This window comes from Sminthopsis crassicaudata, chromosome 4, assembly GCF_048593235.1.
Source record: "Sminthopsis crassicaudata isolate SCR6 chromosome 4, ASM4859323v1, whole genome shotgun sequence".
In the NCBI taxonomy this organism is placed as follows: domain Eukaryota; kingdom Metazoa; phylum Chordata; class Mammalia; order Dasyuromorphia; family Dasyuridae; genus Sminthopsis; species Sminthopsis crassicaudata.
Window position 1 is genome coordinate 28,972,968 of NC_133620.1, and position 25,845 is coordinate 28,998,812.

Here is a 25,845-nt window from a genome sequence, read left to right on the forward strand (position 1 = left end):
ATTGGGGGTGAGAGTTGGGGGGGGGAGGCAGTGTCAGGGAGGGAAAGGGGCAAATTTGAGAGATGTTGCAAAGGAAAAGCTGACAGGCCTTATAATAGATTGGATATGGGAGGATGACTTTTAGATTGAGAGCCTAAAATGTTGGGAGGAGGGAGGCATTCTCACCATTGCTAGATTTGGGTACATAAGCTCTAAAAATTGCTGGTATTGAGTGCTATGAGCATGGAACTTCTATGTATAGCTCTTAAACCTCAGGAAATGGTGGATATGAATCCCATTTTGCTTTTAGGAAAGTATTCCAGCAAAACTTGTATTTAAAATCAGCCAGGGTACTTCATCAGAGCGGAGTGTCTCCTTCTCTTGTGCCTTGTAATGCCCTGACCAAGAAGCCACTTAAGGGCTCTGCTGGGCCCACTTCCTCAGAGATGTTTGGTATGGCTGGCCTCGGGTTGTTGGGCAAGAGTTGCTGGCTCTGCTCTAGAAAAGCTACTTTCACCGATGCTCTGCTCATTGGAATAACTTCTCATTCTTCATGTTGGAATTCCTGGCTTGGAGCCTCCTCTGAGACAGATTTTGCCCCAGGAAGAACCACATAAATACGGCAGTTACAGACTCCTTAGTGCTCACTGGAGGCCCCTACCAACGAAGGGGACCTCTCTCAGTGCTGGCAGGCCCCGAGAGCCGAGGCAGATGAAATAGAATTGCAGGATATCAGGATACAGGGAACGAGATCCCAAAGTTACCTGGCTCAGCCTCCTCATTAGAGGAGAAAACAGAGGCCAGCCAAAGATGGGAGATTTACTAGGATGTCTCAAAGGGAGTAAAGTGGCAGGACCAGGATTTGAATCCAGGACTTTGCTCTCCATATCCAGTGTCCTTTCTATTACATTGGAAATGAATTCTTCAGGAACGAGTAGGACTTGAAAAAGTAAGAAGAGGTTGCTCAGGATCAGCAGGTGGAAGTGGGAGAAGGTGAGACACAAAGCATCCCTCAAGCATAGAGGTGTCTAGGAGGCCCCACCAGCCTCTGTGCCCGCCCAAAGTCAGAATGGTGTTTCCATTCCGGACAGTGTCCCTTTCACTCTTTTCTGAGATCAGATCATTCAGAAAACTTAAGTTCATCTTTTAGCAGTGGGGCCACTATGGCTACAGCCGTGGCCGAAGTCTATATTCTTTCTACTGGGAACCTTATTTTGGGCCACTCTCTGTGGTTGATGGAGGCTCAGGTGGGGTATTCAGCACCTCCAAGAAGCCTACTCATTTGCCAATTGCAGCTTCACAGTTCCACTCACATCCCATTTTCATGAAATTTCCTAAGAATCTTGAGTAGTACTGTTAGGTTTCTGGGAGTGTGTATGTGCCCCAGTCAGTGTGCATACAGGCCCCCTTCTGTAGTGCCCCCATATGTAATGAGCCGAGGAGGCTGTTGCTTTTGAAAGCCATTTTCTCAGTAGGTGTGTTTCCTCTGAGTGAGACACAAGTGGCAGGAGGTGCCTGGGCACTTTTCTTGAATCACTTAGAGACTGCTGGCTCCAGGAACTTTAGTCCGTCCTGTTCATTATACATTGAAGGGAATTGATGCTTAAAGACTCAGGTATGTATCAGGAAGCAAGTGTCAGAGCTGCAGTTAGGGTTTCCTGGGTTCTTTTGTTAGAGTTCCCATAGCACCTCCAGACTCTGCTCCAAATGTGGATCTCTAACCAAAAAGTTATGAAATTGTGCCTGCCCTTTGGCCCAGCAGTACCACCTATAGCTCTGTACTTCCAAGAGAAAAAGGTCCCATCTGCACAAAAGTACTTATAGCAGCTCTTTTTTGTGGAAGCTTAGAACTGGAAACTAAAGGGGAGTGCCTATGAATTGGGGAACAGATTATGATATATAAAATGTGATGGAATATAATTGTGTTGTAAGAAATGTTGAAAAGGATGGTTTCAGAGAAATCAGGGCAAAACTTGTAATAACTGATGTAGAATAAAGTAAACAGAATCAAGAGAACAATTTATACAATGACAACATTATAAAAATAAACATGGCCTGAAAGATTTAGGAACTTCAATCAGTGCAGTGATCAACCACAATCCAGAGGACCAATAAAACTTGTTCTTTTTCTCTGGATGGAAAGGTGACAAACACGGGGCAGGATGAGGGTTAAGCTTTTGGACATGGCCAATGCAAGAATGTATTTTGCTTAACTGTGTATATGTGTCACTAGGATTAGGTGTTGGGGTGTTTTGTTTTGTTTTGTTTTGTTTTTCCCTAGGGAAGGTGAGGAGAAAAAAATAGGCATTTTTTATTTATTGAAAAAAATTATTTTAAAAAATACCTCTTTTCAAGCTTTCTTTCCAGATAACTTCTGGAGTTATCTGGAAAGCCTTCTCTACCCAAAAAATTTGCCTTGTTTTTATTTTATATATTTTTTGGTGCCATGGATAAAGATCTATCTATGCTTAGAGTCAGGAAGGCCTGAGTTCAAATGTGACCCCAGACATAGCTTTGTGATATCATCTGCTTCAGTTTCCTCAACGATAAAATGGGAATAATAGCAGACCTTACCTTCCCAGGTTGTTGTGAAGATCAAATGAGATAATATCTATAAAGCATTTACTGCAGTGTCCGGGACATAGTAGATGTTTAATAAATGCTTTTTTCCTTCCTCCCTCTCTCCTCTTTCTTTTTTCTTTTCCTTCCTTCCCTCCCTCTTTCTCTTCCTTCCTTCCAGTAGACACCTCTCTAGAACTGCCTATACATTGCAGAAAGGTGCAAACCAGCATTGGTGCGGGAAGTTGCTCTATCAATAGAATCTCAGATTTGATCCCATCCCTGTACTTTTTATACAGTTATTTGTTCTCTGATAGAAGAGAAGCTACTGGAGATAGGAAAGGTTTCATTTTTGTGTGCTTCCAGCACCTGGCACAGTCAGTACCTGTTACATAATAGGAACTCAGTAAATTCTTATTAACTGATTAATTGATCACTGAGACATCTTGCAGTTGCCTTTTCCCCCTTGTCTGTAATGACTGCTGCTACTCTTGATGGACTTCTTAGCTTTGGATTAAGCCCAACAATCATTGTCTTCTTGATCCTGGGTCAGAGCCACTCAATTCTGAGCTGAAGCCTCGATTTCTCATTCTAGCGCCTCAGCTTCTTTGGGACTTTACTTAAAAGGCAGAGATGTGAACATTCCATTCTCTCCTCTGGGATTAGACTACACTGGGCTAAGCGACCCACAAAGGGCCTTTTCTTTCCCACCAATCTTTTTCATAAATAGTGGGATTAACCCTGGGCTCTGTGTCCCCGTGACTTTTTTGCCATGAGCCAAGTATCTCTGGCTGAATACACCTCCATGTGGTGACACTTGGTGTCTGCAACTCTCAGAACGCCCTCTGCAGTCCGAAAAAAGGATGGCAGGGTCCCCAAAGACCAGACCGAGTGAGACTATACAGTACACTCAGTACTGCTTATAACCTTCCCCTTTCCCTCCAGAAGATCTTACCAATGAATTTTTACTTTACATCTTTATTGTCCTTGTCTATCTCATCTCTACTTGATAAGGAAATGAGGCGATTTCTAGGGCTTTTTATTTTCCTTGTTGTAACGATTCACTTTCCTTAGAGTAGGCTCGGTGTAATACATTCCTGCTTCTTGGGAGGTGGAAGCTTCAGGATCTTTTCATCTCGGGAATTCTGAACCACAGTAAAATTAAAACCAATCAAGTGTCCACACTGAGTCTGGGATCAGTGTGGTGAACCTCTAAGAGCAGAGAGGCTTAGCCCAGGCCCAAAATGGAACAGTTCGAAGATCCCAGGCCAATCAATAGTGAGATTGGGCTTGGGAATGCCTGCTTTACTTCCATGTGGGTGAGAAATGGAAACCCAGAAGAGAAAAAGGAAGGAAGGGGAAAAGAAATTGTAAAAAAAAAAAAAGAAAAGAAAAAGAAATTGTAGGAGTCTGTGTCAATGTCATTTCTTTCATCCATTTCCCAACTTTTTTTCCAGCACCAATAGCTTGTTCCCCCCAAAATTAGGTGATAATTGTTTTGATTGTAAACTATACTTTCTTGTTTCATATTCTTCGCTCTAACAAATCAGTGGTCTGATTTGAAAATCATTCACATGTTGGTAACTAGATGTGAATTTTTTTTATTACAAAATGTTGTCTTATATGTTTTTTTTAATTAAAGCTTTTTATTGTCAAAACAGATGTATAGATAATTTTCAACATTCACCCTGAAAAACCCTGTGTTCCAAATTTTTCCTTCCCTTCCGCCCAACCCCTCCCTAAGATGGTAAATAATCCAGTATGTTAAACATGCAATTTTTCTATGCATATTTCCACAATTATGTTAAACAAGAAAAATCAGATCAAAAAAAGGAAAAAGTGAGAAAGAAAAAAAATGCAAGCAAACAAGAACAAAAAAGGTGGAAATAATGTGTTTTTTTAAATGACATCATTTGCTATTTACCATTTCCAATATCCTGCCTCTTTTTGAAGAAAGTAATCATGCTATGTGGAGGTGAGGCTCTGTAATCTATAGTCCTTTAATCCCTTTTATTTCTTTTTCCTAACCATGTTTTTCTACATACTTATTGCCCAGGTGAACATCTGCATTGAAATTGTAAAGTGTGTGTGTATATAATGCATAAAACATATAGTACACATATAACCTATGTTACTTTTTTTTTCCCCTGAGGCAATTGGGGTTAAGTGACACAGCCTGGAAGTGTTAATAAATGTCTGAGGTCAAATTTGAATTCAAGTCCTTGACTCTAGGGCTGGTGCTCTATCTACTGCTCCACCTAGCTGCCCCTATGTTACTTTTAATATGGAGGATTTTAGCATATTCTTCATAGAATGTTTTCATCTTCTATAACAGACATTAAGTACTGTTATTTTAATTGCAGTCTTTTGCAATAGTTTAACATGAAAAGTGTAATATAAGATGACCAAATATCCTCTGAAATGATATTTCCTAATGCCTTTGAATGGATAATAAAAACTACTTGGCCCATTCCTTGCTTTGCCTTTCCAAGGAGAATTCTTCCATTGAGTCAATGCTTCCTTTTGTCTTCTAGATTCCTCTTGATAAAAGACATACCAAAATTTGTATAATTCAATACCTTTGATAGTGTATCCACTTGTTGGTCACTGGACAAAGATCCCATACTTGGAGTTTAGTCATGACTGATTCTCTGTGGCCCCATGTGCGGCCACTGTCAAAGGTACTGATCCCTATCTTTGTTGTGATACAATTTATTTCTTTGTATTTTTGTGTTCTTTTGTATTCTTTGTATTTTATTTTACGCATTTAAAAACCTTATTCTGAAAAGAGATCCATAGTCTTCACCAAAGTGTTGGGGAGTTCCATGCCACAAAAAAGGGTTAAAAACCACTGGTTTAGAGATTTCACCTTCTCTTTTTTGAAATTAAGATAGTTGCTTTTCCCTGTCCTGGGGCATAGCCTCATTTAGCAGTCACTGTAGCCAACCCTTTCAATTCAGTTCTGAGTTTGGGTTGACACCCTTAACTACCTCCTTTTGAGGTTGGGTTTCAAATCCCTATTGCCCATTTTTGAGCCATCGTTCTTCATTCAGTGATCAACATCCACCCACCTCCTTCCCCATCCCCCTCATCCCCTGGAAGAGAAAGCAGAAGCAGCAGCTAAGTTGAATTCAGAGAATGAGTTGTGACTTCTCTCTTTGGGGCCTGGCCTTTCTTCTGATCAGTTTTTTCCAAGCCCTGGGCTAGGGAGTCATCTCCAGGTCTTGCGTGAAGTGTCAGAAAAGCTTTCTCTGTAGCCTCTGCTGGTGGTTCAATTCTCAACACGAATACATTTAAGAAGCTGACAGCATCACAGACAAAATCATACTAGCCCTAGTCCAAAGTTATTATTATTAATAATATATTAATAACATTCATATTACTGTATCATATATTAATTATTAATATATTATGTATTGATATTAAATTAATATATTATATATTAATAATAATCATTACAGCATTGTAATGAAAGTTTGTAAAACACTTTGCAAATATTTCATTTTATCCTCACACCAGTCCTGGAGAATAGGCATCATCATCTCCATTTTTACAGAGGAGAATACTGAGACAGACACAAGTTACCCAAGTTGTCATGGGTCACACAGCAAGTAGGTATCTGAGGCCATATTTGCACTTTGGTCTTCCTGACAGCAGGTCTAGCCTACACAGAGCGTCCTCTCACTGAGGTGACTTACCTTGGGCATTGTTATGAGCCCAATGGTTACTCTGAACATCTGAAGGAGGATATGACAAGCTGGAAGGCAGTCAAGAGGGATCCAGAGGGAGTAGTTGGAGGACTCCCTTGTAGAAGGAGGGATGAGCAGCCTGGCCCTGGGAAGCAATCTCTAACCATGAGGATTGCTCCTGAGGGGGGGTGGGCTCCCTCTGGACGTTATCGTTTCTACTTCCCTAGAGGGCTTCAAGCAAAGGCAAAATGATCTTGTCTGCATTTTGTTAGGGAATGTACATTCAGGTCTTGATCACGTTTGATGACCTCTGATAGCTTCCCCAAGTCTGCTTATGACTTTCAGGGATTCTAGGCTGAGCCCAACATTTTAGGTTTTCCGAATTCTCTGCAGCCTTAAGTGTTGCCTCAGATCACACTGACTGTGAGAGACTGGATGGGGCCTCAGGGAGGTCTTTGGCTACCTGGCTAAACAGAAGCGTGGGGAAGCTTCTTGAGCACACACAGGTCAGCCTAACTGCCGTATCCCACCGTGAGATCTGAACAAGGATGTACCCTGGCCAGCTCTCCTGGGAGCACCTCCTCTTTCTCAGAAATAATTTCCAGAACACATTTCTACACTGTCAAGGTTGGCACTTTGCCAAGATCTAAGCTGAAGCTCCATGTGGTATACATAAGCTAGTCATGAGAAAGAAAGTGGTGGGGCAGCTGGGCTATAGAGTGAATATTGCACCAAACCTGAGTTCAAATCTGACTTCAGACACCTCCTAACTGTGTGTCCCTGGACAAGTCACTTAACCCCCATTGCCTCAGGGGGAAAAAAAAAGAGATATAGTGATTGTGGATTTAGGTGGGCTTCTGAGGATGGGCAGGGCGTTCAGTTAAGAGCTCTTCATGGTGCCATAATGATCATGACTTTATTGATAAAGCACTTCATGAAGCATTTGGTATCATTTCAGTCAATTACTACAATACCCTTCTAAGCTAATTAGTAAAGGTAGGATTTAGCCTAACTTTCTAGATAAGCAAACTGGTTTATAATGCTTCAAAGTCCTAAGTGGAAAAGCTGGTATTTGAATCCAGGGTTTTCTGATTCTGCCATCAAGCTTTCTTGCTTCCCAGTAGAGATTAAATGTGCTCAAAGTCATCGACTCTCTGAAGAAATCTCCTGAAGTTAGCTTCTGGGTGAATAGGAGTTTGCAGGTTCTGCCTCAATAGAGATTAGTAACTAGGAAAGATGAATACGAGTAAGCAATCTCTAGCCCTCTGTCCCAGTGTAATGGCAGCCTCTGGGCCAGTGCCCATGATGTGCAAGCTGAGAAACTCTGTTAAGAGTTCAGTGGAAGCTGAGTATTCTCCAGGGTGGTTTAAGGTAAGCGTAGGAACTTGGAGCCCAGATCAATGGGTGCTTTGATTCAAGATAACAAAGAGCAACAGAGCCCTTCTGTAGATAGTCACCGCTGGCCAAGTTGCCTTACACTTTAAATTTGACCTTTAAGGCTGGAGTCTGAGTTCTGAGACTTGGTGTTTTAACAGAGGAAGAGAAAGGTCTTTCCTCTGGGATTTAGGAGTAATAGAAGGAGAATGTAACACTGGGAATTGGGATCAAGGGTAAGCAGGTCTGATTTACTCCCTCCTTTTTGGCAGGACACCTGAGTGTCCTTAGCAGGGCTGGAGCAGGGCCTATTTCCCTGGCAAGGGATTAGGGCCATGCCGCTGGGGAACCAGTGAGCAAAGCATGGCCCGCCAGTTTGGGTGGTAATACAAAAAACAGAACTGCTGGCTCCTTCTGAGCCAGCAGGAGAAGTGGAAACACGGGCACCACTGGGGGGTGCCCAGAGAAGTAGTACAGTCCATTGGCTCAAAGAACCTGGGGTCAGATGGGGCTCTGCTGGCCCCCGATTTGACTCAGCGAGTCAGCTGTCCTGGCCTCGACTTGCACAAGGTGAGGGAGAGCTGGCAGACTCTTGAATTGGAATGGGGGGGAGGAAGGAGGCTGGAGGGGAGCCATGGCAGGCAGAGGGCCCAGCCTCTTGGGCTGTTTTGGAAGTCATTTTTCTTAGGTCATGTTTTGCTTTTTGCTACAAGTCAGTTAGCAAAATGTTTCAGTTCATCTGTGTCTACTCACTTAACAATTCCTCAAATCCATCTTCGACCATGACTGTTCCTACTGAAAAACCTATAGAAAAAAAAGCCCCTCCTCCCTCCGGCCCCAGCCTGGCATTATTAGCAAGGCCCTCTGCCCCCGGTCTCTGCCAACACACCAATTCTCCTTTGCCACATGAGCTGCGCCTCTTCCTTCCTCTGCACTTTTGTCTGTGGAACTAGCTTTCTGTCTGCTCCTTGCCACATCCCTGCTTGTTGAATTTCTGCCTATCCTTCCAGGCCAGTTTCAGTGCTGCCTTCACTGTAGCCTCTGCTTTCCTTAGGCTTTCTAGGCCTCTTCCTTGTTTGTGCTTGTGCCCACATTTCATATCCACCATTAGGCTGTGAGCTCGTTGAATATCTGTGCCAGCTCTGCGTCTCTTCCTAGGACTCAGGAGCATCTAGAACTTCAGGAGTAGCTAGTTTTTGAGCACCTGCTTCCCATGTGCAAGGTGCCCTAAGGGCTCCAAAGATGTCATGGTCTCTGTTTATGGGGTGCCCCTGTTCTTATGGGAGGTGATCCACCCACACAGACCAGAAGACAAAGTGGGTTTGGGAGCTCAGTGGCCAGTGGGATCACATGTGGCTCCATGGAAGGGGCAGCATTGGAGACGAGGGGGAACTGGAGCCAGACCTGCAGACTTATGGTCTGGGAGCAAAGGCAGGGTGGTGGGAAAGCAGACACAGCAGGCTACTGTGGCTGATTCCCAGAGCACCCAGACAAGCAAGTTAGGAGGAGACAAACGGCTTTCTCCCGTAGCCAGTGGGGAGTTAGGGGAGTTCTGTGTGCTGCCGAGAATCCCTCCATAAAAGGACCTTTCCAAGGCCTGTTCCTCGAGAGCTGCTCTCAGCCCGGATCGGGGCCATGTCAGAACTGAGCTCTTCTCCACACATCTCCAGCCTCATATGGAGCCAGAGCCGTGTTGTTGAAGTGGGAGCTGTGACAGGGGAGTGGGACAGCACGTTATGACCTGGCCATCTGTAGACTACTCTAGGGTGGAATGACAAAGGGAGGGCCCGCAGCATGGCTTCTCAGGACAGATGGGTTGAAGTGGGAAGGCAGCAGCTGCGCCCCACCCGGATAGCTCCCATGCCCTCTCTGGGGCTTAGGTACCTCATCTGTAACCTGAAGGGGGGAACTCAATGGCATTGAAGCTCCCTCCCTACAGTTGGTCTCAAATCCAGTGATACTGAGGGCCCCGGCACACCATGCGTGCTATTAGAATGGGGGAGGGAGGGCAGTGTGCTGGAGGGCCAGCTTACACAGTCTTGTTTTCTCTCCTTTTTGGAAAATGCAGAACTGCCTGATTAAAAATGAGGAAAATGGTTACTCTGCTGTGGTGGCTGACTTTGGCCTGGCTGAGAAAATTCCTGACTGCAGGTAGGTGGCCCCTCCTGAAGAGAAGATCGGAGCTCCCCTGGGTCCTCCAAGCTCCTGCCCAGCTTCCATGCCCCCCGGCAGGGTAGCGGGCTAAACCCTGTCACCAAGGACCCCTCGCCCACCCAGGTCTCTCTCTCCTTGTTTGGGTGTGTGATTCTCTCTCCCTCTACCTTTGCACAGTGCAGGAACCGAGAAGCTGGCAGTGGTGGGCTCCCCTTTCTGGATGGCACCAGAAGTTCTCAGAGACGAGCCCTACAATGAGAAGGTGAATGTGAGAGTCTTTGTGTCAGGAGCTGGAGAGGCTAGTGGGAAACAAAGGCATTTCTTTCCTGTCTTCCCTTCGGGAGTCTGGTCCTCCAGGAGGCCCAGAACACATGATGGCCAACACCAGGGCTTGCAGGGGCCATTTGGAAGGGCCTATAGCTTTGGGGAGTGGCCCTACTGCTTTTCCTCCAGCCTTTTTCTCTGAGGATTCTAAGGCTTATCACCCCCTAAAGTGGCATCCCAAATAAAGGAGTGCAGGACTGGGGGAGGAATGAGCCACAGGATGGGGGAGCCGTCTTACCATCCCTCTCGTTCTGCAGGCCGACGTCTTCTCCTATGGGATCATCCTCTGTGAGATCATTGCCCGAATCCAGGCCGACCCCGACTATCTGCCCCGGACTGAGGTAAGTGAGCCAGAGTAGCTTGGGGGTGACAGAGCTCCTGGAGCAGTGATTTCTCCAGGGCCTGGAGTGGGCCGAGTATCATGGCTCCTCACCAACTCCCTCTGTGTTTGTTTCCAGAACTTCGGCCTGGACTATGACGCCTTCCAGCACATGGTGGGAGACTGTCCCCCAGACTTCTTGCAGCTCGCTTTCAACTGCTGCAATGTGAGTTCTATGTTCCCCCTTCCTTGGACATGATCAAGGGTTTGGAACCCTTAGGGCACCTGCTGAGCCTGTCCTCAGCTTATTTTCTCACCTACCATCCTCAATGTGTGTCCCTTCAAAGAGCTTCAGAAATGGGAAGCCAGTGTCACTTGTGGACAGCTCCAAGAGCAGTGACTAAGTGGTGTCTGCCTCGGTACGGCTCCGAGGGCTTTCAGGAAATCCCTGTTTTTTCCCGGGAGCAGGTTGCCAACCAGGCAACAAGTACTGGCCGTTTTCTATGTTAAACGCCAGGCACTGGACTAAATGCTTTGGAAACAGAGGCAAAAAGTCTAATGGGGAGATAACAAATACATAATGTACAGCATTCGGTGTAACTCCAAGGCCCTCCAGTAGCTCTCTGTCATCCCCAGGATCAAACATCGACTCCTCTGCAGACTGGTCCCCTCCTGCCTGTCCTGTCCAGTCACCCCTACATTCTCTTCCTTCCCCTCCCACCTTCCCTGGCTCCCTTCAGGTCCCAACTGAAGTCCTGCTTTTGGCAGGAAGCCTTCCCCCAGCCCCTTCCCTCCGATGACTCTGTCCCACTCGCCCCGCCTGTTGCTCAGTCTCCCCGGGAGCTCTTCAGAGCAGGGACGGCTTTTTGCCACCTCCTGTGCCCGGCCGTACCTCGCACGTCACCTGTGTCTGTTGACTGACTGCGTGGTCCCATGCTACTGTCTGGGTAAAGGAGTCCATGGGCCACTCAAAAGCAGATGAGCCCACACTGGAAGGGGGCATAACGGACACTGAGTAACAGGCTTCGAAGCCTGAAGGGTCTGAGCAGGACAGAGCCTTGGGCTTTTGAATGTCATCAGAGGTCACATTCAGGGGGATAAAGGTCATGCATTTGGGTTCCAGTTCCTGACTGTATATAAGATGTATAGGATAGTGGGAGTCCTGATGAGATGGAAAGTTGCTTGTCTGGAAAAGAGCTATTGGTCCTATTGGACTAACGCACATGCTCACACACCAGTGTGTCATGGCGGACACAACTGTGAGGCTGCGTTCTCTGATCCTTGTCAGGCCGTTTCTGGAGGACGGGGGCATGGGAAGGGCTATTCTCTCTGGGTCATCACTGCCCTTCCCCCCAAGATGCCCTCCCATTTGCTCTGCAGGTATTTTATCTGTACAGTTATTTGTCCATCGTTTTCTTCCATGAGATCTGAAGTGCCTCCAAGGCAAGGATCCTTGGCCTTTCTTAGCAGCCCTGGAGCTTAGCCCACCTCCCTGATAGGAGAGGATACCTCCCGAAATGGAGGATATCTGTCTGAGGTCGGGGTGGGAAAAGCTGACCTGGCCCCTTCCGACTCTGAAATCCCATCATTTTGTTTTCTGCTGAGCACAGAAATCTGCCCCTGGCCCAGTGGTGGCTGTGTCAGTGACTTCGTGCCCCCATCCCCACCCCTGCTTCCCACTGCTGTGTTCACAGATGGACCCAAAGCTCCGGCCTCCCTTTGCTGAAATTGTAAAAACCCTAGAAGAGACTCTGAGCTGCTTACAGGAGGAAGAACTGGAGAAAGGCAGAAAGCCCACTCCTATTGGCAAAGGTGAGCCCCAGCAGGCCCCTCGGGGAGCGGGCCCCCACTCAGGGAGGAGGGGGACATGTGTGAGAGGACAGCTGGAGACTGGGCAGGCAGTGTGAGTGGAGCTGAGGGACCCTAACAACCCTGATCCTTTCAGGACTCCTGGAGAAGGGCCCTGGCGTGAAGCGGCCGAGCTCTCTGGACGACAAGATCCCGCCCAAGTCTCCTCGCCCGCGCCGCACCATCTGGTTATCCCGAAGCCAATCGGACATCTTCACCCACAAACCCCCACGTGTAGTGAGCGTGCTAGATCCTTCCTATGTACCCCACCGTGGTGCAGGGACTCACTTCCCCAAGATTAATCCTTTCAGTGCCCGCCAGGATCTCAAGGGAGGCAAGATCAAATTCTTTGACATGCCCAGCAAGTCAGTCATCTCTCTGGTATTTGACCTGGATGCACCGGGGCCCGGGGGCTCTGGTGGGGGCATCAGCCGGCTTCCCGCAGAATGGCAGGAGCCCGTGGCTGCGCCTCTCCGCCGTTGGCGCTCTTTGCCCAGCTGCCCTGAGTTCCTGCAGCAGGAGGCTGGCCCCTTTGGAGCACGAGAGGAGACCCCTTTTGAGGGCCCCCTGAGACTACTCAGCAGCCTTAAATATGGGGTCACAGAGATCCCACCCTTCCGGGGCCCAGCTTCCTCCCATGCCTCAGAACAAGAAGCCATGGACTGTTCCTGTACTGTAAGCCCCCAGGAAGAGAATGGCTTTGGGCCCCTGGCCCCTGAAGCTATGGAAGTTGAGGAACCCCAGCTGCCCCGGAACCTGCTGTCCAGCCTGGGTGGGGCTGCAGCTGGCAGCAGGGCTGGTCAAGGGCAGGTTGAATGTGATGGGTGAGCCTGGGCAGGGCTTGGCCCCCTTTCCAGACCAGGCAGCCCCAAACTCTGGTTCAGGGCAGTTCCTTACAAAAACCAAGCCTGGGCTCCATGGTCTTAGGCCTGCTGCATCCTGCCCCTCTTTGGGGAACAGAAAGCAGATACGGGAAGGGGGGGGGGAGAAGATACGGACCTAGTATGGACAGACAGACAGACGGCCTGCCTCTTCCTGTGGGCCCCAGGAGAGCTAGGCATGTAGCACTGGTCCAGAGTTCAGCCTCAATTAAACCAAAATCTAGGCCTGGAGCCATCCAAGGCCCTCCACACCTATGAACCAGCATTCTCCACCACCTCTATCTCTTGATTGGTCATCTAACTCCTAATGGGAGGCCCTCTTCCAAGCACTGTGTGAGGCTAGTGCCAGTCCCATTGCAGGGTCTCCAGGGGCCTTAAACTCCTATTGGGGGTCTGGAGCTAATGTCTAAAGCAGGGATGAACCAACCAGCAGCAGCAGGAGGGGACGGGCCGAGTCTCCCACCTGAGGACATGGACTTTTTGCCAGTACACAGACACTTGAATTTCAAATCTCTCATTTGCACTTACTGCTCTAGTCCTACTGTCCCTAGGGTGGATTCTATGCAAGGGGGGGAGGGGGTGAAAGGGCAGGCAGGATCCCATAGGGCCTCCTGACTTTGGGATTCATGAATTTACAGCTGTCCAGATGATGTGTCTATTTTCGTATTTATGAAGGAGTCTTAAACTTGGGCCATCTGTAAATAGTTCACCTCGTGACCAGGAGCATGGGCTCTGGCCACTTCTGGGACCCCGTCCCACGCGCTAACACTGCCCCGGCCGGCTTTGCGAGCCGCATTTCCAACGTGTACATTAGAGACGTGTCAAGCAAATGATTCGTTTGGAGGGAAGGGCCGTTCTGGTGGAGCCGCAAGCAGAACCAAAGATGAAGCCGGTTAAATTGTTTCATAATTTCTTTCCTTTTTTTTTTTTTTTGGGTAAATCTTTACTAAGTTGCTTTCGGATTTACAAATTAAACGAGTTGCAGGTAGCTGGTCACACTTGGCTTTTTTGGGCCCCTGGGAAGGGGGTGCTGTCCACAGGAGTCCCACTCTCCTCACTCATGTTGACCAGAGTAGGCCCCAAGCCTGGACCCCCAAGCCTCTGTCACATCAGGCTTTAAGTGTCCAGCCCAGGCCCTGACCACAGTCCTCTTACAGGTGTGGGGTGGTACAAGGGCATGTCCGAAAAGAGGAAGCCCAGGGCCCCAGGCTCCCCCCAGGACTGCTCCCTGAGGGCCGGGGAGCTGGGCAGGAAGGAGACCGGGGCTTAGCTGCTGCCCCAGGCCTGGTTCATCTTCTCACCGTGAGCTTTGGAGGTCCTGGAGAAGTGGCTCTTGGCGATGGGCAGGGGCACTGACTTGCCACTCAGATATACTTTATTGTGGCACTCTGGCAGCCAAGGGTCCTCATTACAGGAGCCCCCACTCACCCCCATATAGGCCATGACGTAGCCTGTCATGAAGGCATCAAAGCCAGCGCGGTGCAGCCCACCCCCCACCCCAGGTCCCCAAGACCCGGAGCTCTGCCCAGCTCCTTCCCCTGGTTCTAGGTCCAGCTCCAGCTCTGGCTCCATGTCCTCACTGGAGCCTGGCTCCGGGCCAGACAGAGAGACATCCTCGGCTTCGCTCTCTAGGGTGCTGGCCCCGTCTTCGGCCCCATGGCCTTCCCTGCATGTCTGTTTTTGAGGGGTTGGCCCGTCCCCAGGCCCAGGCCGGCCTGGCTGTCCCTTCCACCGTTTTCTCCTCCGGTTTCCCCGCCTCTTTCTCCTGTCCTCCATGGCCTCGTCTGTGCTGATGATGAGGTCGACATCATGGGACTGAGGGCACTGAAGCCCCAGGGGACACCAGCCATAAGCCTGAAAGATGAGAGGAGGTGAGAAGAAAGGGGACTCTCAGCCCCCTTCCCCCCCACACCCCCCAGGAAGACACTCACAGAGAAGGTGTCACAGATGCTGGTGGTAGAGAGACTGGGGCTCAATGAGGGCTGGGCCTCGGGCACAGGGCAGCAGCGGTAGTCAATGTGGGCATCCATGCTGGAAGGATAGCTGCAGAACTCCAGGACCAAGTGGGGGGCTCCGGCGGCCCGCTGCTTCCCGTTCTCCCGTTCACTGCAATCAGCACATGGTGGGTTTGCTGGGGCCTTCACAGCCCCCCCCCCCAGCCAGACCCCCCCATTTCCCAGGCAGGATTGGGCTCCCTCACCACTTCCTGTAGGCATACTCCAAGTAGGAGGCCACAAAGCGGGCGTGAAACTCAGCAGCGTACTTGGTATCATAGATACCGGCCGGGAACATCTCAAAGAGGTCGGCAGTGAACGTGACCAGTTTATCGGGCAGGTGGGCATAGAAGCTCTGGTAGAGGAAGGCCAGGTCGATCAGTCCGTTGTGCAGCACCAGCGGCCGGCGGGCGCGGATCAGCTCCAGGAACAGCATCCGCACCCCCTGGTTGTGGCTCTCATCCCCCTGCAGGCCACGGAAGAAAGGGGTAGGTAGTTCCACTGCCAGTGGCCGCTCTGCCTTGGCTCCCCCCATGGACCCAGCCCCACTACCTTGCCACAGAGAACCCAGCCAGGCCTGGGAGGCGAAGCCTCTGGCCAGCACAGCCATGCGCGCCTCCTACCTTGTCATCCCCTTTGTGGTAAGGGATGCCCTGCGTGTATTGGCGGTTGAAGTCAAAGCCGTGCTGCACCAGGAACTGGACCGACTGCGGCTCAATGACATACTCTTGCATGCACAGCAGAGTGAGGTTAAACACTTGCACGAGGTAACTGTGCTCAGCCTGGAGTGGGCCAGAGATGGAAGAGAGGCCTTAGGCCTAGGCCTGGCCCCGACCCCGACCCCCCTCCCCCAGTCCCCAGCTGGCTTCATGCAGCCCCGCTACCTTGCACCTCTGCCTCTTGAAACAGGCCAGGCCCAGAGAGAGGACAGAACGTGTTCGGGCTGCACGGGACACGGCTTTATATCGCTCTTCGATGCAACTGAGGGCAGAGAAGATGCCCCCAAGTGGGGTAAGGAAAGCCTAGCCCCCATTCAGAACCCTGCAGCCCCCTGCTCTGAGCCCCAGCCCCCATTTGGAACCCTGCAGCCTCCTGCCCAGGGGCCCAGAACCCTGCTGCCCTCTGGATGGATCCCTGCAGGATCCCTCCCAGAGCTCTGAGCTGAAGCCCCTGCACACCCGGGGCAAAGGCACAGACTTGACTCACTGATTCAGCAAATTCCTCCTCTCCCCAAGGCCGCTCAGCTCCTGCGGGAAGCAGAGGAGACCGTGAATGGGGGCAGGCAGGCAGGCCCTGCCCCAGCCCAGCGCGGCGGCACCCCCCGGCCCTCACCGTGTCCACAGCTACAAAGCTGGCCGTCTTGATTGCCAGGAGGATGGAAGGCCACATGTCCTTGAAGTTGTCCACCTGCACGTCCACCACAGGCACCCGAACACGAGGCGCCGCGAGTTCCATTCCACCACCTGAGGGAGGAATGGGAACCATGGAGGCCAGAGCTGCAGCCAGGAGTCAGCCCTGACCAGGCCCGATGCCAGCAAAACCCGCGATGGTCGTGAGAACGCCAGCTCGGGAGTCTCCGAAGAAGGGCCCGGTGGCCACAATGCCCCTGTGAGGCCCAGAGCCCATGCGCCAGGGAGAGCGTGGCTGCCGAAGGCCACTCCCAGGCCGGGACGCTGGGTCATCTGCGAGGGGCCTGGACGTAGAGCCTCAGCTCCACCCCTGCATAAAAGAGGGGGCCCGGCAGGGCAAACTCCTGGGGGTGCCCATCTTGTCAGACGCCCCCTGAGGCACCGCAGATGAAAGTGTCTAGAGGATGCAGGAAGGGCTGGCAATAAAGAGGACTCCGAGTTTCTAGACACCTGACCACCCCCATTTTACAAGGGAGGAAACTGAGGCAGAAAGGTTAAGTGCCTTGTCTGGGCCATGTCTGAGGCCAGGTGCACTACCTGCTGTACCTGGAGTTTGCCTCATGTTACAGAGCCGGAAGCAGCGACCGCCCTTCCTACGTGCCCATCACCATCTTCGGGCATGGCGCCTACCTGCCACCCCTGTGGACTAAGCCCTAAGCCAGGGCACGCTGGCTTCCGCTCTGATGACCGAACTGCCACCAAGCCACACGCTGTCATCCTATGTGATGTATGGAAACCCTTCTGGGCATAGGCATCCCCGGGCTCAGTTACCCCAGGCCTGGCAGTGGGGGCTCTTGGGCGATCCAGGCCATGTCCCTCTGCCCCTCATCCTTGGGGCAAAGGCTGGCATCACCAGCGACCCCAGAGGCGACCCCAACCTGCCCGGCCTCCCCCTAGGCCCCATCTGCCTCTCCTCTGGTCACCTTCCCTGCCCCTTCTGGTCTTTTGTCCCTCTCCTGGGGTCCTCATCATCTCCCATGCCAGTCCACTCTGCCAACAAGTCTGACCCGTCACCACTCAGACACCTACAACCTCCCGAGTCCTTCCCTACCCAGGTCCAGCCTACCTTCTAGCATACAGTAGGCACTTAATAAAAGCAGAACATAAAGCAGACATTACTCCCCTCGTGCGCTCTTTGGTCCCCCCACATTGGCCTGGCTGGCTGCCTTGCCACCTCTGACATCTACCCGTCTCCTGCTCTCCCTGGGCTGGTCCCGGTCTCCCTTGCTTTGCCCAGGCAGTGCATCCCCGTGCCTGGATGCCCACCTCCCCCATGGCACCTCCTTTGCTAGACCCCCCTTCTGTGACCTCACACTTGAATGCCATCTCCCCTGACAGGGGCAGCTGTGGTGCTTAATAAATGTTTAGTGACTAAATCCTCTGACCTAAGCCCTGGAGGGAAAAGGGCTTGTTCCCCCCCAACCGTCCATGGAGATGACGCTCCCCTGCCTGGCCACAGGCCTCGTCCAAATTAAACCCCTCATTTTACAGACTGGGAAACTGAGGTCCGGGTCCAGTCTAGCCCACACAAGTAGTGGAGCAGCCCTGCTTGCGGAACCTCAGAGAGGGGGTGCCCTACCACCTGCCAAGGATGCCCCTTCCACGCTGGGCTCCTTCCTCTCCCTGGGCCTCGTTCTCATCTGTAAAATGGGCAGAGAGGGAACTTCATTGCTCAAAGGACCTTCCAGTTCAGGCTAAAAGAAGCCCCAGGCATCCAGTTCCTGCCTTCACCTAGTTCTCAGGAAGTCTACCTGCCCTGCCTGCCCCCACCTCGAGGACTACAGCTCCCGGCATGCCTCGTTGGCTCCAAGGCCACAGCTCCCGGCATGCTCCGAAGCGCCCACAGCTAAGGGAAACTGCGGTGTACGCTGGGCCTTGTCACTATCCCGCCTCCAAAGCCATAGGGTCGCTGACCCTGCCCTCGGGGTCACAGCCGCCGCCAAGCTTCGAAGCGCCCCACTGCTTAGCAACCCCACAGGCCGAAGAATCTGCGGTGCGCGCTGGGAATTGTAGTCACCCCTGCCCCAAGGCATCCCTGCCAGCATCTGCGTGCTCCAGACCGGCCGCGTTCCCTCCCGGCCCTTCCCCCTCCCGCTCGTGTCCTCACCTTTGTGGCTCTTTCGCTTGATCCCTGTAGTTCCGCTGGTGTATTGCGGGGCCTCGGCATCGGCCTCCGTCTCCGTCTCCGTCTCCGTCTCCGCGCCAGCGGCCATAACGCCTCAGCGGCCCAGGGCGGGGACTTGGTTTCCTCCAGGAGGTGCAGCTGCTCCGCCTGAGCGCCGCCCCACACTTCCTGATGCTCAGGGCCTTGATAAGTGCAGAAGGCGCGCAGAGGGGCAGGCTGGGACCTCGAGACCCTAATGCGGGACTGGCGTGCGCTGGGCGCCCATTGGCTCCCGCATCGAAACCCCGCCCCGAGCTCCCAGTCAGGCTGTGATTGGCCAGAGCTCCCCGCCTCCCCCAGGCTTTCCGCGGGAACCGGGAACCGGGAACCGTGAATAAGGTTTGTCCAGAGCCCAAGTGCTCTCCCCTGTGACTCGTCCCGCGGCCCCCTTCCCCCCCGCGCCTCATCCATCCCCCCCAAGCTAGATGAATCTACCGTAGCTCACGCTGGTCCTCCCCACACTGCTCCCCCCCTTGCTAGTCCATCACTTCACACAGGCGCCCAAAGCGTCCTTCCTGGAGGAGCCACCAGCGCCTTCCCTTGTCCAGAAAGCTGGGGGGACTGCTGCCCCGGAGCTTCCGCAGGAAGGGTGGCCGGGAGTCACACGCGCGGGTGGGTGGGCCGCGCCACGTGCTGTGGATGCCCGGAAGAACCGCAGCGGGGGAGGGGGGGAAGGGGGGGAAGGGGGGGAGGGGGGAAGGGGGGGAGGTGGAACCAATCCCACTCCTGGGCTTGGAAGAGCCCGGGAGCTTCCAGGGCAGGAGCCCCAAGGTGGCTTTGGCCGCGGTCACACCTGGCGAGGACCAGAGAGGGCGGCCTGGGCCCAGAGATGAGAAGTGACGCTTCCGATCCTGGGGGGGGAGGAGCACAACCCTCCAGCCCCAGCCAAGGGAGGGGGGCGGTGCCGCCCCGTGCCGGCTTCCAGCTTGGATCCGGTACCGCATCCAGCAGAGGCTCAGGGGGTCCCGAGCCCGGGCTGTCCTGGAGGTGGGACAAGGGCCAGGCCAGAGCCGGGCCCCAGCTCCTGGTGGGGGGAGGGGGCCCCCAGTCTGAGCCGAGCTGTCGGTCATGGTTACCTCACACGCCCGCTGTCAGTACTGGCCGCCCCTGGGAGGGAGGGGTCCCTGGCCCAGGGCGGCGCGAGCCGAGGCCGCCCCTGGGGACGAGGGGTCCCTGGCCCAGGGCGGCGCGAGCCAAGGCCGCCCCTGGGGACGAGGGGTCCCTGGCCCAGGGCGGCGCCCGAGGCCGCCCCTGGGGACGAGGGGTCCCTGGCCCAGGGCGGCGCGAGCCGAGGCCGCCCCTGGGGACGAGGGGTCCCTGGCCCAGGGCGGCGCGAGCCGAGGCCGCCCCTGGGGACGAGGGGTCCCTGGCCCAGGCCGAGGCCGGCCCGGGCCGGGCTCCCAGGTGATGGCCCAGGGCGCCTTCCCTGACTGACCTCGGTCCTGACCCAGGTCGGAGCTGCCTCCGCGAGGCCCAGGGACTGACTCCAGAGCTGGCCATGAAGAGGCCTCGGAAGGCGGGGGCGGGCAGCCCCAAGCTCGGGGCGCAGCCCAGCCCGCACACAGGTGAGGCGCCGGCTTGGAGGGAGGCTGGGGGTGGGGGCTCTGAGCCAGTCTCGGAGACACACCTGGAAGCACTCTGCAGGGCTGCCCCGACCCCGGAGGGCCTTTTGGCAGAAGAGTAAACTGAGGCAAGGACCACTGCTGGTTCGGCCGCCCTGGCCAGTCCCTTAAGCATCTCCTGCCCATCCCGCAGGCCCAGGGACCCCCAGCCAGGTGTCCCCGTACCATGTGTTTGGCGCCGCCGACCAGGTCGCCGGGTTCCGGGCCAACCTCCTCAGCTGGTATGACCAGGCCAAGCGGGACCTGCCCTGGAGGAGGAGGGTAGGTGTTGGGGGCGGGGGGGAGGGCAGGAGGAAGAGGGAGCTGGGCTCAGCCCCCTGCCTGAGCTCCTGCCCCCCACCTGTCCGCAGGCCGCGGGAGAGCCGGACCCAGACCAGAGGGCGTACGCCGGTGAGAGCCGGGCCCGGGCCCCAGCTGGGGGGACGGGATCCCGCGCACTCCGCCCTGACTCTCTCCTCCCCCCGCAGTTTGGGTGTCAGAGATCATGCTCCAGCAGACCCAGGTCGCCACAGTTACCGGCTACTACACCAGGTGGATGCAGGTGACGCCCGCGTCCAGAGCAGGGCCCCCTCCCCCACAACAGCGCCCCTCCCCCATGTGGCCAATCCGAACCCCTGCCCCGGCATCCCCAGCACCGGGTGGAGGGAGACCGTAGGCCCACACCATCCTCGAGGGGAGCCCCCTCCTCAGTTTACCCCCCAAACGAGGGAGGGCTGCCTCCCTGGGTGACCTCTTCTGTCTCTCCCGAGGTCTACAGAAGTGGCCGACGCTGCGGGACTTGGCTGGGGCGTCCTTGGAGGTGAGAGCAGTTTGGGGGTGGGGGTGGGCTGGGGCTCGGGGGTCTCTCTGTCCCCTGATGTGGGCATTTCTCTCTTACCCGCCGACCGGTAGGAGGTGAACCAGCTGTGGGCCGGCCTGGGATACTATTCGCGGGGTCGGCGACTGCAGGAAGGCGCCCGCAAGGTGAGGGTCGAGAGAGGCGGGGCCAGAGCCCCCGGGGCTGGGGTGGGAGATTTGGGGGTCCCTCCCACTGGCCGAGCCCAGGCGGCACTGCCGGGCCCCCCCAGTCCCCAGGAGGCCAGAGGGTGCCTGAGCTCCGGCGTGCCCCGTGACCAGAGGCCATGCTTACGAAGCACGCGGTTCCCTTCCCGTCGGGCTGGGAGCTCGGCGGCCTGGGAAGGGGATGACTCGCGCTCTCTTCCCCCAGGTGGTGGAGGAGCTGGGGGGCCACATCCCGCGAACAGCAGACATGCTCCAGAAGCTGCTGCCCGGGGTGGGCAGGTACACGGCTGGGGCCATCGCCTCCATCGCCTTCGGCCAGGTCAGAGAGCTCCGGCCTCCCTCCCCGGGTTTGAGGATGGGGAGGCTCCCGCCAGGGCCAGGAATAACGGTCATTTCTGTGCCAGGTGACTGGGGTGGTGGATGGCAACGTGACCCGCGTCCTGTGCCGCCTACGAGCCATCGGGGCAGACCCGGGAAGCCCCCTGGTCACCCAGCATCTCTGGTAGGCCGAGCCGGCTTAGCCCGTGCCTGGGCAGGTCCTGGGTCCGTGGGAGGAAAGGCTGGTAGCAACAGGGCAGGGGAGGTGGCCCCTTCTGGGCAGCAGGGGCTCCAGGAGCTCTTGCCCACGAGAGCTGTCCTGCAGGAGCCTGGCCCAGCAGCTGGTGGACCCGGCCCGACCCGGGGACTTCAACCAGGCGGCCATGGAGCTGGGCGCCACGGTCTGCACCCCCCGAGGCCCGCTGTGCCCCGAGTGCCCTGTGCGGGGCTTCTGTCAGGCCCAGAAGAGGGTAAGCACCCCTGGGGCAGGGATGGGGGGAGGCAGCAGGGCCTGCAGGGCTTTAGCTAAGTGCTCCATCCCCACTGCAGGTGGAGAGAGAACAGGCGGCGGCGTCCCGGAGGCTGCTGGGCAGCCCGGAGCCCGAGACCCTGGACGTGGAGGAGTGTGGTGAGGGTCTCCCCACCCCTGGCAGGCCATGGGAGCCTGGCCGGCTTAGGGAGGCAGCCCCCTGTCTCCAAACGTTGGTGCCAGCCTGTCTCCATCTCCAGCCCCAAGGAGGCCCGGCTTGTGCCCGCTGTGCCCACCCCCTTCAGAGCCGTGGCGTCCAGACCTCGGCGTGGCCAACTTTCCCCGCCAGCCAGCTCGGAAAGCTCCCCGTGAGCAGCGGACCGCCCTCTGTGTCCTTCAGCAGCCGGGCCCGGAGACCTGCCGCTTCCTGCTGGTGCAGAGGCCGAGTTCAGGTACGGAGACCGGCCCAGGGTCTGTGCCCCAGGCGCTGGCCGGGACACCTGAGGCAGGGTCAGAGCCGGTGACCTGCAGGCAGTGCTTGCCCCTGGGGCCTCAGCTCTTTCTTGGGGGGCTGGCCCACTTAGCCAGCTCTGTGGTTGAGGTGGGGGAAGCAGAGGGGCAACCAGGGAGGATCGACGGCCTCCTGCCTTGTTGCAGGCCTCTTGGCCGGCCTCTGGGAGTTCCCCTCCGTGCCGGCAGAAGGTTCCGAGTCTGTCCAGTGCCGGGCCTTGATGAAGGCGCTGCGGGCCTGGGTGAGCGGCCCCCTCCCCTTGAAGAGCCTGCGGCGGCTTGGCAAGGTAAGTAACGGCCGGAGGGGGCTCTGTGCAGTTGGTCCCTGGCAGCCCCTACCCAACCCTCTGCTCTCCCCAGGTGGTCCACATCTTCTCCCACATCCGGCAGACGTACGTGGTGTACAGCCTGGCCCTGGAAGCGCAGCCCCCAGGCCTGCCCCCGTCGGGTGCCCGCTGGGTGACCCGGGCTGAGTTCCAGTCTGCTGCTGTGCCTACGGCCATGAAGAAGGTACCCAGGGGCAGGGGAGGCTGGGTCAGGGAGCAGTGGGGCTGGGCTGGGGGTTAAGGCTGCTCACTCACCTCTCACCCTGCCAGGTCCTCCGGCTGTTTGAGGGCCAGCACTCAAGGAGCAAGAAGGTAAGTTCCTGGGCATGTACCCATCTAATAGAATGTCAGGTCCCAGAGGGGGCAAGAGGCTTGCCCGGGCTGGCACGGCTCGGAAGCTGACTCCTGCGTGCCTCACCACAAACCTGGGAGCTCATTTGACAGAGGAGGAAACGAGGTTTGGGACAATCAAGATCCTTGCCAAGGGTTCCTTCAGAAGTTAGTCTCAGTTTGGTACCTGCAGATCCAGTCCCATTTTTACATTGTGTCAGCTACCCCTGGCACATTGGGGAGGCTTGGGACGAGGGTTCTATGCTCCCAGCCTCCACCGGCTACCAGGGCCCATCTTCTTGGCTTCCCCCGACAGCCCTCCAAAGGCCCCCAAGATCCTGTCATTAAAGACCCTGACCCTGGGCCCGGCCGCCGACACCAACAGCTGACCCTCAATGCTTTCTTCAAGCCAACAGCTGACCCTTGATTGTACTGACCCGACAATGGGGCAGCTGCCCCTTCCCCGGCCTCCCTCCTTAACCTGGCTGCAGGTCAGCAGTGAGCCTCCTTTTGTATAAATAAAGGATTTTTTTTTTACGTCTCTCCAGCCCCTTCTTGCCACTTTCTCTTTCCAAGAGGGCAAGCAGAAGGTGCCCGGGGACAGCTGTTGGGGACAGCAGCCTGGCTATGCAGCCTCCAGAGCTGTTCCCTTAGTTAATTCCTGATGAGCACCATTTTTAAGTAGCCAGCTTAATCTTCTCTGGTTGCTGAAACTGGTTCTTTTTCTTTCTTTATTTTTTTTATTAAAGCTTATTATTTACAAAACACATGCGGGGGTAATTTTTCAACACTGACTTTTGCAAAGCCTTCTGTTCCAACTTTTCCCCTCCTTTTCCCCACCCCTTCCCTAGATGGCAGGTAGCCCCATGCATGTTAAATCTCTTAAAATATATGTTAAATCCCACATATTTTCACACATACTGGACTGCCTGCCATCTGGGGGAGGAGGTGGGGGAAGGAGCGGATAATTTAGAACAGAAAGCTTTGCAAGGATCACTGTTGAAAAAAGTGCCCATGTATGTTTTTGTAAACAAAAAGCTTTAATAAAAAAAATTAAGTTAATCACTAATTTCAAAAACTATCCATGTTAAATCCCATGTGTATATCCATATTTATACAGTTATCTCACGATACAAGAAAAATCAGATCAAAAGGGAAAAAAATGAGAAAATAAAATGCAAACAGTAGACATGCTGTGTGAAACCAGTTTGCAAAGGGCGGGGATAGGGCATGAATTCATGCCAAACACATCCCTCCTTTCAGTAAGAAAGAAGGCTTTTGCAATGGGCACAGGGTGAGTTTGCCACAGGGCACAGGGGTTTTGCAGTGCTAGCCGGGGCTCAGTGGCTCACCTCGCCTTTGCTTCAGGTGGAGGGAAGCCCGGCCTCCAACCTTGGTCCGGCCTCCCTCACCAGTGGGCAGCAGTGGGCACAGCTGGGAAGAATCTTGCCTTTCTCCCCATCTTGAACTCTGCCCCCATTCTCCCTAACCCAGTGCTGCCAGACCTCCTCCTGTTCTGGGCCTGAGGTTCTCGGGCTGCAAAGGCTTCTGGAAACCTCCAAGGAACTGCGTCCTCTTAGCCAGGGGGACAGCAGAAGCTCACTTAAGATCTGCAATGGTCCCGGCTAGCTCCTCTGAAGGGCTCAGAATAAGTCCTTAAATGCGAAGGTCTGGGCTAGCTCCTCTGAGTGATAATATCTCATTATCTCATTAGCACTTAGTAAGAACCTAACAAAGATCCCCTGGGAAAACGATGTCATTGCTGCCTTCTGGCTTTGTAGCAGTTGTTCCCCAGCCCGCCATGGAGCTCTTCCTTATGGTAAAAGCCAAAATAGCCGCCACAGAAAGTTCATCCAACAGTATGTGCAGGATTGCTCCCCGCTGGCCCCCCACCTCTGCAGTGAGAAAGGAAGGCTATCCCTAGCTCTCCTCTGGAACCTTCAACTACTACGCCCAGCTCCAGGCCCCAGTGACCTTTCCCAGAGGCCTCTGAGTGGTGCTATAGTGCACTCAAATGTGGCTCCAGACACTGATTAGCAGTGGAAGGAGAAGGGCAGCCAGTGGGGAGGGCTTGGCAGGTTTTCCAGCCTGGATGAGCCTCCTCTGCTTTGTTCAGGTTCCTGCTACACGGTCCTAGCCAGCCCTTTCATTCCCGCAGGGAGCCTCCCAGCGGGACAAATCCCCCCAGCCCACCCCGGTGGAAACCTCTGCTGGGGCAGGGAGAGGGAAAGGTGCTGGCCCAGAGCCTCATTTGGGTTTTGAGCCCAGGACTTCCATGTTACTGCCTGCAGGCCGTGCACCCAAGTGCCGGAAAATAGGAGGTGTGTCCCAGCGGGCTGGACTCAATGGGATTTCCCGGGAGATTCTGAATTGGTCAGGAGCGCTTCTCTGTGGTCTTTACTAGTGGACAATTCTTATGAAATTGAAATTGGGGCAAGTCGGTGCCCGGGAATAGAGCACCAGTCCTGGGGGCAGGAAGACCGAGTTCATTCAAATCTGGCCTCAGACACTTCCTATCTGTGTGACCCTAGCTAAGTCACCAAAATTCTGTCTCATCTGTAAATGAGCTGGAGA

General features: G+C 54.3%; 3 protein-coding genes across 11 annotated transcripts in view; 2 read left to right on the forward strand and 1 right to left on the reverse strand.

Annotated features, from left to right (window-relative positions):
* Positions 1–14,115, forward strand: part of TESK2 (testis associated actin remodelling kinase 2) — a 138,428-nt gene extending 124,313 nt beyond the window's left edge. For all 4 annotated transcript variants that reach the window (XM_074266105.1, XM_074266102.1, XM_074266104.1 and 1 more), the window contains 6 exons: positions 9,670–9,752; positions 9,933–10,017; positions 10,337–10,420; positions 10,538–10,624; positions 12,093–12,210; positions 12,344–14,115. In XM_074266105.1, coding sequence (XP_074122206.1) covers positions 9,670–9,752; positions 9,933–10,017; positions 10,337–10,420; positions 10,538–10,624; positions 12,093–12,210; positions 12,344–13,074 — 1,188 coding nt within the window. In that variant the 3' untranslated portion in view covers positions 13,075–14,115. The remainder of the gene's footprint in view (positions 1–9,669; positions 9,753–9,932; positions 10,018–10,336; positions 10,421–10,537; positions 10,625–12,092; positions 12,211–12,343) is intronic.
* TOE1 (target of EGR1, exonuclease) lies at positions 14,029–18,859 on the reverse strand. 2 transcript variants are annotated; one of them, XM_074266112.1, is made up of 8 exons: positions 18,638–18,859; positions 16,454–16,584; positions 16,328–16,368; positions 16,006–16,102; positions 15,745–15,903; positions 15,328–15,587; positions 15,059–15,233; positions 14,029–14,981 (listed from the first exon to the last, which is right to left on the reverse strand). In XM_074266112.1, the coding sequence occupies exons 1-8, from the start codon at positions 18,741–18,743 to the stop codon at positions 14,394–14,396; spliced, it is 1,557 nt and encodes a 518-aa protein (XP_074122213.1). In that variant the 5' UTR covers positions 18,744–18,859; the 3' UTR covers positions 14,029–14,393. The 2 variants fall into 2 exon arrangements, with proteins under 2 accessions (XP_074122213.1, XP_074122214.1); XM_074266113.1 differs by lacking the exon at positions 18,638–18,859 and adding an exon at positions 17,650–17,810.
* A 141-nt stretch (positions 18,860–19,000) lies between these two features.
* On the forward strand, positions 19,001–23,813 carry MUTYH (mutY DNA glycosylase). Of its 5 annotated transcripts, none has more exons than XM_074266107.1 (16): positions 19,001–19,033; positions 20,146–20,259; positions 20,450–20,577; positions 20,667–20,706; positions 20,784–20,857; positions 21,074–21,115; positions 21,208–21,279; positions 21,524–21,637; positions 21,723–21,820; positions 21,962–22,106; positions 22,186–22,264; positions 22,366–22,557; positions 22,763–22,902; positions 22,976–23,125; positions 23,212–23,253; positions 23,588–23,813. In XM_074266107.1, the coding sequence occupies exons 2-16, from the start codon at positions 20,193–20,195 to the stop codon at positions 23,696–23,698; spliced, it is 1,494 nt and encodes a 497-aa protein (XP_074122208.1). In that variant the 5' UTR covers positions 19,001–19,033; positions 20,146–20,192; the 3' UTR covers positions 23,699–23,813. The 5 variants fall into 5 exon arrangements, with proteins under 5 accessions (XP_074122208.1, XP_074122211.1, XP_074122210.1 ...); XM_074266110.1 differs by lacking the exon at positions 19,001–19,033 and adding an exon at positions 19,147–19,306; XM_074266109.1 differs by lacking the exon at positions 19,001–19,033 and adding an exon at positions 19,412–19,788.
* Positions 23,814–25,845: the final 2,032 nt, after the last annotated feature.

Bases quoted from the DNA above. Each gene is read 5' to 3' on its own strand.
- MUTYH (XM_074266109.1), top strand. From the start codon at position 19,524: ATGAGAAGTGACGCTTCCGATCCTGGGGGGGGAGGAGCACAACCCTCC. The intron at 20,260-20,449 runs GTGAGGCGCCGG...CCCATCCCGCAG, and splicing joins GCAGCCCAGCCCGCACACAG to GCCCAGGGACCCCCAGCCAG. The intron at 21,821-21,961 runs GTAGGCCGAGCC...GCTGTCCTGCAG, and splicing joins CTGGTCACCCAGCATCTCTG to GAGCCTGGCCCAGCAGCTGG.
- TOE1 (XM_074266112.1), bottom strand. From the start codon at position 18,743: ATGGCCGCTGGCGCGGAGACGGAGACGGAGACGGAGACGGAGGCCGAT. The intron at 16,585-18,637 runs GTGAGGACACGA...TTCCTCCCTCAG, and splicing joins CAAGCGAAAGAGCCACAAAG to GTGGTGGAATGGAACTCGCG. The intron at 15,234-15,327 runs GTGAGGGAGCCC...TGCTGATTGCAG, and splicing joins GAGTATGCCTACAGGAAGTG to TGAACGGGAGAACGGGAAGC.